Source organism: Siniperca chuatsi, linkage group LG14, assembly GCF_020085105.1.
Source record: "Siniperca chuatsi isolate FFG_IHB_CAS linkage group LG14, ASM2008510v1, whole genome shotgun sequence".
Classification (NCBI taxonomy): Eukaryota; Metazoa; Chordata; class Actinopteri; order Centrarchiformes; family Sinipercidae; genus Siniperca; species Siniperca chuatsi.
This window is the reverse complement of record NC_058055.1, coordinates 13,728,085-13,742,829: the sequence shown is the minus strand read 5'-3', so window position 1 is coordinate 13,742,829 and position 14,745 is coordinate 13,728,085. Positions and strand designations below refer to the sequence as shown.

At 41.1% G+C, this 14,745-nt stretch overlaps 1 protein-coding gene across 4 annotated transcripts in view; it reads left to right on the top strand.

Annotated features, from left to right (window-relative positions):
- Positions 1-5,055: 5,055 nt before the first annotated feature.
- The window catches only part of cadm2a (cell adhesion molecule 2a), a 215,382-nt gene continuing 205,692 nt past the window's right edge, over positions 5,056-14,745 (top strand). For 3 of the 4 annotated variants that reach the window (XM_044222356.1, XM_044222357.1, XM_044222355.1), the window contains exon 1: positions 5,057-5,523. In XM_044222356.1, coding sequence (XP_044078291.1) covers positions 5,463-5,523 — 61 coding nt within the window. In that variant the 5' untranslated portion in view covers positions 5,057-5,462. Of the gene's footprint in view, positions 5,524-14,745 lie in introns of all 4 variants that reach the window. The other variant, XM_044222361.1, reaches the window with a different exon arrangement.

Genomic DNA, 14,745 nt, shown 5'->3' with positions numbered 1-14,745 from the left:
GCTGGTACAGGTGTTGTCTCTGAAATTACTGTGGCACACAAGCTATGTTGAACTACCAACATGACATAATGTGACATTTCACAGGCAACAGAACGTACAGGGAGACGATTCTGACCTTTTGAAGTTCAAATTTATGAATGAAACTGATACCTGCAGACACACACACACACACTGTTTTTCTGTCTCTCAAACAGGTTATATTTCAGCGTGATCTGCAAGTAGCATGGTCATTATTATGATCCTACAAGAAGATGAGGAACAAAGAACAATTCTGAAATTTAAAATATTTTTTATTTGATTTACTTAGTATTTCAAATATTTTCAATTTTTTCAGTTTTGTTTCCCCTGTAATGCAGATGAAACCTTTTTTTTTTACAACAGGCGTGTCTACAGAGTAGTATGTGGTATTAGAAATAATGATATTTTATAATGTAAGAATTAAATAATAAATAAAATAATTGAAAAGAGAAAACGAGGAGTGTTTATGACGGAGAATAACAGTGAGTGTGAGAAACAATGATGATAATAGTGTGTGAAATAATTAATATTTAATTAAAGTAAGGTTGCTTCATGAGATTTATGGGCTAAATCACGTGTCATACTGATGTTGTAGTTATTGTAGTGACTTCCTGACACATAGACCATTTCTACAACCACCACATAACAGTCAGAAAGGAGCACAAACTGAATTAACAGTGAGGACAACAAAAGGCAAATTACACAATTCCTAGTTAATGGGCTAAAAGGACACTAAACCACCAGTATGGTCTTTTAAAGACTGTAGCCAAATAGCCACAAACAGTAAATGTTCTGTTCCTGAATATGCCCGGATATGAACTTGACCTTAGTTACCAAGCAACACAACCAACACATTCTTTAGTTTTTGTCTCAATGCCTGGTATCCACTACAAATCAAACAGTGACACTCACAAAAACATATACTGGACAAGTACAGGCACATACATGTTTTAACATTCCATGTGTGAGAATAAATGTTATCCAGAAGGTGCGTCTACACAGTCTTTTACACCTCTGAATGGATGTGGAATGTTGCCACTCTCATTAACAAGAGGGCAATCCCTACCGTCTTTGTATTCAGAGTTTGGTCTAGGAACACTTTCCGAGTGAGTGGTACTGAAACAATTGGTGTGCCACTCTAATCTCAGCACTGCTGCTGAGCTTTGGATCTGGTTGCATTTGGCGGACAGTCTCCCCTTGTGGTGTGGCAGCCTGCAATGGCCCTGGTCTCTGTGGCACTTCATGGTTGCCAAATTCTGAGGAAAAGGTCATTTGTACTGCAGACACAGTGGGAGAAAAACATTCAGGTGTCTGCAAGAGAAACCGCCTGTCATACAGAAGTTATACATCCATTCTGGATAGTAGCTACTGGGCTGTGAAGCCTTTTCAGTTACTGGTGCGTTGTATTAGCTACATACCATTTACTTCCTCACAGTTTGCAATCTGTGCAGGAGCAGAACTTATCAATGTTCTTTTTTTTCTGTCTGGACTGAATGTATCGAATTTTCCAGCTTTGGCATGCATAGTGACTACACGGCATGTGTGCTGAACTGCACATACATGGATAAACTTAGCTAAAAGCAATATTATCACACATGATGTGATGAGCTCCAGCAGTCCTTAAATAGCTGTGATTTGAAATCAGTTAGTCATTTCATGCTTTTAAGCTGTTCCACATCACTGTTAACTTATCTACTAGGTGATGCCTTTTGCTTGAAGTAGCAGAAAAGAGCGCTCCACCCCCCAAAAAAAAATCCTGGCAACAACACCCACACACTTCCAGATGTCACACCACAACTTCTAAACGTTATGTTATTAAAATATGTCCTGAGCCCAAGAAAAGTGTGAAGGTGACATAATATGTAATATTATTTTTTTTTCCTCACCAGTCTTACCACTATCGGTTGCATCTCTATATTGTACCACATCTTCAGCTTACTGTGGTGGGTAATGGCTTCTGTGGTAAAAAAAAAGTAAATCTGATTTCATGACTGCAAATGAATAAATGAAACGTTTCAGGAAACTGAATTTGTTTTTAAAAACGCATTCATGACAGGCCTCCATAATCCCTTGTTTGATTTTCATTTATTTTATTTTACTTTTGAAATTCAATTATTATTTACTTATCTATTTCACATTTGTTATTGAGAATCTTTTGGTTTAGAATTAACAAAGTAGGTCATTCAATTGAACTCACATACACATAGACATGGATGAAAGAAAATTTCAATATAAAAGGTGAGGTGATTTATGTCGTGCCCCGCCTTGTTCCATCCAAGCCAAAGTGCTCGGCCCTCAGCTTGGCAACACGTGTCAGCCTACATTAGGTGGACCAGTGAACAATGGTCCCAGCCAGGAGCAGGTGGTGGTTACTTGAAACTCTGAGAGGAGGGTGTGCATTAGTGGCTGTGCATGTGTGTGTGTGTGTGTGTGTGCGTGTGTGTGTGACAGAGAGAGATAGAGAGAGGGGGACTGGTCTATCTGCCATCTGGAGCACCAGGACAATCCCAGGTGAGGCGGAAACTTGAATGTGCTGTTTCTATCAGCTCACTGACTGGCCTCTCTCCTGGATCCAAACGCTTTTTAGAGAAGACCCCGTGGTTCCTTGCTATGCCTCCAGTGATGGCACACACCAATTCTGAGAGTGTGAAATGAGCCATTACAAGGTGTGCAGCAGCCCCTCTTAAAGTGGATTGACCCAAAATGAGATCAGCAGGCCAAGTCAAGTCAAGTTTATTTATAGAACATCTTCCACAAACATTAAAATCTTTTACGGAAAACAAGGGACACCATAACGTGTGTGTGTGTGTGTGTGTGTGTGTGTGTGTGTGTGTGTGTGTGTGTGTGTGTGTGTGTGTGTGTGTACATGTATAGGACAGTAGATCTGTGTTTCTGAAAGTACCAGAAGAAGAGGGAAATGAAATGACTACAGCTGAGAGTCAAGGCAGGTTATGAGTAATGCTGTAGAGAATAAAATTGGTTCTAAATCTGAATTTTGCACCATGTCATCATTTTCATCAAATATGAGTCATACTTGTGAACTCTGGTAGTTCTAATGGACTATTTTCTAACAGAAAGTAAAGAGAAAATAATGGTATGACAAACAACATATGTGCTATATGTTTTCTTTGTGTTGTCTGGCGTGGGACATTCCTGCCAAGCAGCTTTAATTGTGTGATTAAATGACATTCGGTTGTTATTAGCATAGGTAGGCAACTTCAAATAAGCAAAGTTAATTTTATAAATAATGCATATGGTGTTTGCAGGAGTCATCTTAATAATCAAGCTAAAGATGCATTCTAAGGGAGAGATCCTGTGTCTTTGCCACAGAAATATGAATACATGAAAGATTAGACATACTGTGATACAGTGCGTGATTGCCAAATACATTTCATTACATAAAACATTTGATAGATCCATAACTAATTTCGCTTTTCAATCACATTATTTACATTTTACAAACACCTTATTAATTCATAAAGCCTCTGATTGCAAAGCTTCTGATGTCCCTCCTGAGATTAGGCTAATGATGCCTGACATTCATTTATACGTACAGTAATTACATAGTTCAAAGCAGTTTTGCAGGCTCTTCTATTCTATTCTATTCTATTCTATTGTGTTCTTTACAAAAGCCGTAAAGCCATATGGCTTTCTCTCTCTATATATATATATGTATATATATGATTTATATGCATTTTTCTGAGAAACAATCCTAAATTATTTCTGTGTTTGTTGCTACAGACACTATGGTTGGCAAATGGTCACAAGGCACTGTCATCTATTTAAAATATCCAAATTCTGTTCCTCAGCCCACCCCGCTTCTAAGTCTCTAAACATACAGATGGAATAGACATCCAAATAACCGAGGCAAACAATGCGTACCTCAGCCGTGGACTGTACACCTTCCTGCCTAAGCTGCTGTCTCTTCAACCCCTTGCATTGTGGAACCTGCTCTTTCTCTCTCCATTTTAGTTTTAACAGCTTTTTCGAAAGGGCCTTAGACCACTTCCACCCCATGTCCCCTACACCTATACACTGCCTTGTCCCATCACATCCCACCTAACCTCTCCACCCCTCTGATAGTCCTCTGCAAGACAATCTTCAAAGCTCTGGCAGTTGTCAACCTTAATACTTCACAGCCCTCGAACCTGGCTCATCACTATCAACTGAGCAGCGAGCAATGAAACATATGAGTTACCCAGTTTATGCGGAAGGACAGCTCACACCCAGAAGCATGTTTGCATGCTCTTTCTGTTTTGAATTCTGAGCCCATTCTACTTGTACACTGCAACAAATGATCAGCTTGCCTCTCGGCTTTTACCCTGATTTGGCTGACAATAATAAAGTCCATTTGAGACAAAGCAATGCATTTCCTGGGAGCAATGCATTCCATGCCATATTTTCACACACTGTAATCACAAATCACTTTCAAATAGCTGAAGCATTTTCCAAGTTTTGCAGTGGCTGACTCAGATAAGTGACAGCAGGCTTCCACATAACCTTCCACAACTTGCTCATCTTTGCTGCACCTCTTGCTGCTGCAGAGATTTCAACTTTAATATCTCAACGTTGTTATTTAAGTTTTTTGATTTTGAGTGGTGTGTCTACAATCATTTTCAGCTTCCCACCTCTCCACAGGTTTTATTTTTCTGTATATATGCGTTTATGTAGGTGTAAGTGTGTTAGTGTCTATGTAGGCTACAGTATGAAGTAAAAAAAACAAGTTCTGCCACTGAGGGGAAATAATTCCATTTTCCTCAAAACAGATCACTTTGGGAATTTTACAGATATTTGTCATTACAAGCTTTGGCATTTTTTCATGGAAAAGGGGGATTAACTCATCCCATTGGCATTTTTTCTGTTGAGACTAGTATTTTAACACTCAGTAAGTCTAAAAACCAGTAGACATTGATATTTTTTGCAGTGAGTCTCACGCACTCCCCCACCCCCCCACCCCCTCGCTTAGCCTTGGGTCTTCGTGATTGGTTCACCTTTCATGTCCGTCAAAAGCTGTGTAGGCGGGACTCAAACAATCCACTCGTGCTCAATGCGCTGTAGATTGTGCGCCAGAGAGCGGGGCAGACAGTACTACGGCAGCATCTACTCTGTTACCGGAGGACGACTGTTCTCAGTCCCTGAGGGTTACTGCTGTTGTGCAGAGTCCCGTAAACTGAGCCTGTAGGCTACGTTTTCGCTGGTGCATCCCTCAGAATATTCTGAGTATTGTTTTTTAGGAGCGTGGACATTTCCGTTTTCAAAAGAAACACAGTCTCTGGGTCTTGAAGTCGGTTGTGTTAACCCCGTTTTCCCAGAGACGCACAAACGACGCACTCCAGAGGAGTCCACCTGGATAGCTGACAAAGCCGTCCGGTCCCGTTCGAGGTCCTGTGGGGAGAGACGGTGAGGAGAAGTTAGCGCGAAAGGCAAGAGCGAGAGAAGACAGGATGAATCTCAAGAGTCATTTGATTTTCACCCTCTACACTATTTATGGGATTCTTCTGAAAGGTGAGACTGGGACGAGTGGTGCACGTAGCCTGCATGTTACAGGCCAACAGCAGGGCAGGGTGAAGTGGCAGAACGCGTGGTCACACGCGGGTCCTGGCAGAAAGATGCGTAGCTCTCTCTCACAGTCTCTCAATCTCATGTACATGTGAGTCTGTGCCTGCGCGCGTGTGTACGTGCGTTGCATGTGCAAACGTGCGTGATGAGAGACAGGCATTGGAGAGAGAGAGAGAGAGAGAGCTTGCCCTGTAACATTCGGGATCTCGTGGGCGTTAATGTTCAGGAATGAGGGGAATCCAATTTTCAGAATTGTACTTGTATGCTCAGGACACGACCTGGCCACGGCCGGGAAGTCACACAGACTGGTGCGTCTCCTGCGTCCTCGATCTCGTGTTGTGTCCTGTGCGTGAGAGGCGATGAAAAAATGAGCCCGCTAGGAAGACACACCTCACCGTGAAGTAACCAACCCCGCAGTTGTTTTTGACTTGCAGCACTTGGATGAGTCACGGAGACACTGGCAGCGTTTTACGCAGCGCAACTGTTAGATGCCGCTGATTACGACAGCGTTAGAAGTTCACAGACACGCAGAACATTTCCAGAATATTTTTTAGTTTCCCTTTATGATTTTGACTTATCTTTCTTCTGTACAGGTGTGCTGATTGTGGCTAGTGCGCACAGCAAGCTCCGGTGTGTTGTGTGCCTGCATGAGGTTTTAAAAAAGGCTATTGCCAATAACCTCAAACGAATTGTAGGAACAGATGTACAGGCCAGATTGCAATGACAATGTTCTCCATTAAATTCTCAGAAGTTTATTATGATAGCCGATAATATTAAATTCGTTCTTCCTCTGGGATTAAGCCTTATAGCCGACAGAGGACCCTGCTGCAAACTCTAGAGTAAGGTGACATTGGGGGTCAAGGTCACAGAATTGCGCGTGCCTGTGTGTTTTATAGGCATGCATTAAAGTAGAACTAGAATAGATAAATAACATGAAACTAAATGAAAATTAAAAAAGGTTTTGCTGAAACAGTGCCACCATATGCAACCTTTTAGGTTTCTTTTATGATTACATTTCTAAGTGTCTTACATAGATAAATGTGTAAGTAAGAACAGGGTATAGGATTTGGGCCAATGTAGTGTATGGAAAGACTTTATTATACCTCAAGTTGGAATTTGACCATCATTGTAAAACATTGTGTTCATATCAGGCTCCTATTTTGAGGATGCATACCACACTTCATACAGATGCTACTTCAGCACTGTTTTTATACTGTTTGTATTTGTCTGATATAAAGTCGCATGAGCACAACCCAGTGGTATTTGATGTGGTAATTTTTCAGCACACTTAAAATACAGTGTAGAAAACGATGCTAAGTATTGGATGGCATTCAAATCATGAGGCATCCAAGGGAATATAACAAAATTCTCATTCATGTGAGAAGTTAAAGAAGGAACACATCTTCTTGAGTTTCTGGCCTGGTACATTCACGCTGTGTGTAATAATGGCAGGAGGGTGATGGATTTACGCCGAAACAACTGTCAGTCTAACAACAGGGCCACATATGCCACACTGAGCTTCAGTTTTGTGATATAAAGTCCACTTTATCCCCCTCAAATCATATCAAGATGTATTTAAGGCACTGGATAACAAATCTATTAGCATGAAAGTCTTGACTTGAACTGTCGTTTTCCACACGCGTAAATGAGAAATCCCAAATGAGCGATTATTTGTGCTTGATTCCCTTGATCATTTGCTGTTGTCTCTTTGAAGTGCATGTGTGTGTGCATATGAGGGAGAAAGAGAGTGAGAGCAGTCCTTCCTTAATAACCAGGCATGATTAAGGCTACTCTTGACTTAAAGAATTGGTATGTAATGAGGTATCTTAGGGTATCTGGAATATCTAACAGCTCGCAATGCAGCATTTATTGACATTCCAGAGCCTTTCTTTACCTCTTTATTCTCCCAAGGGCGGCACACTCGTTATGAGTGTGTGTGATTGCATAAATTCCTGCAAATGTGTGCCCTGTTTGTATAACTTATGTTTGAAGAGGCCTAAGCAAAGACATAAGCATGCCGGTAACAGCAGAGCGCACGTCGGGCTCATTTCATGTGTGGCTCCCCACCACACACACACATCAGTCTCCTTCTCTCTCTTCCTCTCTCTCTCTAACCCTGAAGAGGATAATGCTAGGCTGCTTGATTTGAACAGTCATCTCTCAGTGCAAGACCTATTATTGTATAGGTTCCACACAGCAGGCAGGTCAGCCTCCTCCTGAATGAAGTGTATCTAGCCGAAGCCATATCCGTGCGCTCTGTAAATGACAGCTGTTTCAGCCCCTCTGGCCCGCTGCCAGCTGGCATCAGGAGATCCAGAGACACTGAATCTCTGTCACCGACTAGACCTGCGCACTATATAGTGTGAACGTGAAGTGTTGTGATGGAGGTTGTTGTTTACCAACAGCCCGAGTTGTTAACATATTATCCAGTGTGTCTCATGTGCCCATGCCGGAGCCAGAGAAAACAGCCTGTTATGCAAATGGGCCTCTTACATAAGAGCTCAGGGCTGAGCGGCAGGCGAGGGGAGATAGAGGCAGAGCGACAGAGAAAGAGGGAGATGTTCTAGAGGAGTTGATGTAAGAGTAATGTGGGAGGAGAGGTGTGGAGGAGGAGAAATGTGCAATCTCCTCAGCTAAAGTGTGTGATATGTGCACTGGTTGTTGTTTGCTGTTTAGATGCCTGTTTATCTCCACTGCTCTGTCTGTTTCCTGTCGCTCTGCCCGCCTGGTAGTCTGTCTGTTTTGAACTCTGATCTTGCTAGCCTAAATACAAACCCCCGCTGAGGGACGTGTTTATCCCCGCAGAGAGTCTAAGCTGCTGAAGGCTGACCCTCCATCCCTCTGTACTTCCGTCCATTCCTCCCTCACTTCATCCTTCCATCCTGGCGTGGAGCTTTGTACCACAGCAGCGTGGGAAAGCTTCTGATAACAAGCGGCCTTGTGTGTGTGTTTGCAGAGCCACTGATTACACAGGAGAAACAAGATGTTCTCTCTTTCTTGCTCACTTGCACTCTACCTCCCACTTCTGTGTGTTTGTGAATGTGTTCATTTTCATGGCCGTGCTTTGACGAGTAGAACATGTGAGGTGCTCTGTACCTTATACCAATGCCATGAAGCTTCAATGCTGAGAATCCTCAGTAGAGCAGCACTGGCTCAATGTGCATCACACAGACACTCAGACACACATGCATACACACACGGAGCTCCACTGTGGATTCACTGCCGCTCTGCCAAGGGATTTCCCATGATCAAAGCCAGTCTTTTGTTAGTCCAGGTGTTAAAAAAGTTAAAACAGAAAGGAGGAGGAGGCTGGAGGGGGACGTGGTAGGATTCGGAGTTTACAAGCTCTTCATGGCAGAGCAGAAATGTATCTCTCTAGAACTGCCCCAGAAACACTTACCGTGAACCTGAACTCTTTCTCATATCAGTAAACTAGTGCATTTGGGGCAGGTTTTGCTTGGGATGTACAACTATGACATGTTAAATACAGACGCTCTTACAGTGTGTTTAGACATAGGGATGAAATGAGGCAAGAAGAGGCAGGAGGCCAGTCATTGTTAAGCTTAATACACATGTCGCAAATGGCAGAAATTCACAGATTAGCCATTCACAGGTGGCAAAAAACGGAACCTAGCAAGACACCATGGAGGAGTTAAAAAGTTTTAAGCTTTATTTAAATATCCTCCGATGCGCACAGAGCCAACCAATAGCTCAGCTCCCAAACCAACCTAGGCTTTTATGAGCCTGCAAAATATGTGCCCACACCGAATGACGCAGCACAGACTGCAATGCCAGCCAGATCAGGCATCATTATTTTACTATACCAATCCAGTAATGTTAGATATCGAAAGGTGAGAAAGATTTTACCAAGCAAATATTCCCTTCAAAACATAAAAAGCAGCAGTAAATAAACTAATTTGTCAAGCACCAGTAATTGATATTATAGGCCTACTCTTTCTTTGCCATGATGGCAAACTCATGTTTGAATTACTGTATGTGCTCATTGCTAAATATCCCCAAAAGCTACAGATTCAGTGAGATGCAAGATTCAGCCTGTCTGTATGTCTGAACACACTGATATGAAGAATATGGCTTCTGAGAATATAGCCTTACAGTTGTCAGCTGCTGAGGTTTCATACGTAACTTCAAGGTTCCCAGCTCACCCGATTGTGTGGGCACACACACACACACACACACACACCCCTGAGCTGTAAAGCAGTCATTCAGTTTACTGAATACTGCAGTATAGGGATTTACTGATCCTGGCAAGAATCTTCTGAAAATAGAATGAATACTCTAGAGTAATTGGCTGTGTGATGGCAATGACGCACCATCACGGGTGGTTGTGTTAATCAATGCACATTTCAAGCATACAAATCAAAAACATCTATAATTATGTTGTCAGGCTTAAATTCAAGAACATGTCACATTTATAAGATATCAGTTTAATTCGAATAAATAGTATTAGTATTAGTAGTAGTATCATTTTAGCCACAGTGATAGGTATTATCTAATAGAATCATATGTTGGTGATGCTGTGAGCTAATGGCTTCCTGGTTACAAAAACAGAACATGTCAGCTACACTTCCAATCTGCAAATAAACATTTCTGTAGAGAATTATTGCAGAATAAATGTATATTTTTATTTTGGCATCTAGGATGTGTTTCATATTTTGTAGGCAGAGTGTAATTTAAAGCCAGCCCAAAGCGAGAGAAGGGAGAGATCAAATGCAGCCTCCCATGGAGAACGGTGAGAATACGAGCCCACAGGTGGATTTGGCTGCAATAGCAGCGGCAGCGAGTTTACACCCTAAATAGATCTCCCAGTAGGTGAAAGAAGTATGCAAGCTCAGCTAACATATCAGCTGATGGGGCTTTTCTTTAAAGTTAACATGTAGCTATTTATGCACACAAGTCAGAATATGAACTAATGTGCATTTATTGATGTGAGACTTATGTAATAATAATCCGCAAGTTGCCATTAAAGAATACCTTGTCAAATGCTCAAATGCAGAAACAAAGAAAACACCGTTATAGTTATAAAAGGATGCTGGACGTTGCGTAAGGTGTTCAATTTTATGTCAGCTTGCTCACTGTGAACTATAACACTGATTTTGATATGATGCATCATTCTCATAGAGAAACCCAGGGATTCTTAGGATTACCATTTTGGTCAGTTTATCTGATACGTCTTGATTGACAAGCAAACTTCTCCGATGTTTGGGTTCTTTTGTTTGAGTCAGACTTCAGCGACTAGATATAATCTACCCATACAAATTACACACAAGCACATATATTGGGAAAGTCATAGACTGTGTTATTGGGTGTGAGTGCATCGGTCTGTGTGTATGCGTGCATGCATATGTGATGTCTGTATTAGCATTGAGTTCCAAAGGATTAGCGAGTGGCTAATCTGAAACTCCAGTCTTTGACAAGCCATGTGTCACTAATCTCAGACACTCTGGAATAAAGAGACACAAACACAATCACCTTTTGGATTAAAACTCTCCATGCAGAGGGTGTTGTAATCTTTCATTCAAACCAGGAAAAGGGTAAAAGAAGGTTCGAACTGAAGAAAAAGAGAAATTAAAGAAAACCCAAGGTAATGGCCTCTCTCTCTCTCTCTCTCTCACTCACACACACACACACACACATACAGACAGTATACACACACTTACAAATAAGCAAACATATAAAGTGGGTTGATTTAACATGCACTTTCAGTTAGACCTAACATGCTCTAAAGGTCCATGTGTCGTCCCCTCTCTTAACAACTCTTAGCAAAGATAATGTTCTTTTTATGTTATGTGCCCTTTTATCTGACAGCTCCTTTTCATACAATTCCCCGAGGGTCAGAGTCTGGAGACTTGGTAGTACACGTTACAGTAATCATTTTTTTTCAAAAGAGATAAAGATATGGACAGCCGCGACTCTGCCTACTCCCTCTGCTCGCCTGCCCCAACTCTGATATTGTTTTGGGACTCTGTGTCTGTTCTTGACAGAAATGAATTCAGCCAAAGCAAAGTAGGCCCATTGTGTACAGAAACATTCTTACACATAGTGTATGTTTACACCAAACACACACACACACACACACACACATACACACACTCATTTTATTGCTGCTGTATTTATGACCCAGATACAGAGATATCTTTCTCTGTCTACATACAAACATATTATTCTGTCGAATCAGGGTTGACAGGAAGAGTGCATTCACTGGGAATATGTTGGTAAAGGTTGGAGGTGGAGCAACAGAATGGGGAAGGGAGAGAAAGATACAACTGCTATCTCCAGGCCCTAAGATTTGGGGTTGAGATAGGGACATACCAAGAAATCTCTTCTCTTCTCAATATACGTTATTGTCTATAAAGTCAAAGGTCCATAAAAGGGAAAGTCCAGTCAGTTTAGAAACTGAACCCATATATACAGAAAACCCCACAGGTGCTCCCCCAGTCATTTATTTATATTTTTCCAAATCACTGCTGCCCTTCCATAAAGTAATCCCTAAAATGAGTTGCATCCCTCTTTAATGACCGTGCTCATTTCCTCCTGATGGCTATTAACCATTTCTAATGGATACTCATACTTGTTCATTTCTCATTGCTATAATTTAGTTTTAAATCAGCTTCAAAATGCAGCTGCATTAGCTATATCTGCATAAGTCGCTCCCTGCGTATGCTTCATTTTAATTTGATGTTTTTTTAATATTGTGCAAAACATTATTAAGTGCTTAATTGCTTAACTTGTACTTATACAGTAACAATATGGAGTTATGTCATGATCCTAATTGAAAAGCAGGATTTACTGCATCCACAAATACACATCTATGCACTTGTTTTAGCATTGTGGTCTCAAAGGAAGCCTAGAAGTAGCTAAAGCTAATTGAAATATAATTCCCCAAAGACACATGTTCATGTTAATTGACTTTCTGTGTGCCTGTGTTTGTGTGTGTGTGTGTGTGTGTGTGTGTATTTTTGTATTCGTATTATCGCCAGAAGTCGCTTTCTATTCCCTTGTCTAATCATCAGCTTGAGGGTCCCCCACATCTTAATTTGGTGTTTGAAAGCTATTAGACACTCTTTTGCATGAGCACCATTTCTGTACATATCTAATGTAGTCAAATTATGCAGTTAGAATCAAGTTTTGTTGTCTTAAACTCAAATTGAACTGGTCCTTCCATTGCGGTTGGTGCACACCATAAATCAAAGCAGTTTTTACCGCTGTGTTGTTTCAGTTCTTGCAGTATATCTCAGGAAAGTGGTAATGTGCAGAACAATAGGGCTTTACATGGGAGAAAATGGAGTATCTTTGCAAGGCTGTGTGTATGTGTGTGCACAGGTCTCTGTGTGCTTTACATATGAAACTAGAGAGAACACATATTGTATTTAAAGCCTGTAATTACCTGATTACTTTTGAGAATTACAAGGGTGGAATTTCATCCAGTTGAAAAGGTTTCACACACATACCGCTGTTAACAGACACGCATACACATATGCACACACACACACACTAGAACATTATACAGTGCATAAGACAGTAAAACGTTTGACCTGAACATCAGAGTTGCAAACTGACTGATGTGGGCATTCAGAAGAGGTTTCTTTAGTGCGCTGGGTATACGTCCTTCTTGATGTGTGTAAATACAGGCATTAAAGTACATTTGATTTACACATTCATACACATACTGTATAATGATAGTGGCCATGCCATTTTATTCCACCAAATGTATCTGTTCTGCTCTGCTGTCATACTGTATGATGTTTTCCATTCAGTTGTGCTTAGAGAGTTCTTTATATTTTGTCTATCAGTGTGGATTCTGTTTCTAATGAGTATTCCAAAAAGCTATATTGGTTCTAAGTTTGGAGTGTGGTTGCTCTCTGTGTAGAGATTGCTCCAGGCTTGTTGTAGAGGGGAGGGAAGATGGAGTCAAGTGAGACAATTTATAACAGTTAAAAACCAAATGAACTGAGACCCTTGGCTTGGGTGAGCGAGCGGCAGCATACATAATGTGCCTTAGGGATTTCTTCTCCACACACATTGTGCTGTGCACAGTGTGTGTGTGTCCATGCTAGCAAACACATAGCACGCAGAAACACACAGCCACCTCCACCATCTGTCTCTGTTTGCCACATTGCAAATCCATTATATGCTACACAACATTATTCCCCCCATCCTAAGTGGCACACACCCCTGAGCTTACTTCCACTATCCTACTCAGTGGAACGGTGACAATTTGCTACCGCATACACATCTTTGTTAAAGATGCTGTGGCATGTTTCCAGCTGGATTTTAATACATATTTTCATGCTCCATTTGCATTTTTTGTAAGTTGGTGTTAAGCATTGATGCTTTGAGATTTTACAAGCCTGTTTGCTTGTTCCTGCTGCTTCATGTGGGAATTTGTGTGATGAGATATTTTCAACTGGTCTGTGTTGAACTGACACTGGACTTCAATAATCCTCCTCCAGTATTATTAGTTTTTACATTTTGGCAAACAGATTTAACACATACACACACACACACACACTGCATGAGTCTGGCTAAGGTTTGGCTCAGTAGTTTTATAGCTAACTCATCTCCAGTTCTAATCAAAAAGCTTCCCCAGTCCTGAACCTCCTGCTGAGGAAACAAAGAAGTTATTATGTTTTTAAATGGTCTCCAATTACGGGTAATTTCACCGCCTATCTTAAAGCTATTTGCTTTTCTCTCACTTTGCTCTGGTTGGGTTGAGCAAGCATTGTGCTTTGCAAAAACAACGAGTAGACAAGTTAGACATACAGCAGATGCATTCTTTTGGAAAACAGAATGGTCTGCCTTTCTTTGCACTCCCTCTTTGTCTCTCCTCATCTCTTATCATTAGAAATTGGAAACACAGTTAACTCATTTCCTCCTTTATCTTCCTCATTAGTGTTTGTCTCACAGTGCACTCAATTACTCAGCCCATCACTCTCCTACACACAAGTCAAAAGCTTCCACTGGCTGAAGTGAGTTATAATTCTCATGTAGTTAGAATCCAGTAAGACTCATTAGTGAGTGTGCGTAACATAAATATTTTCAATCCACGATATGGGTTTTCACAGCACTGCTTGTGTGCTTTGAAACTATTTTTAAAGAGTATAGCCTTATCATTTGGCAGCCTAGTGCTACAGTTTTATGCTTACATAA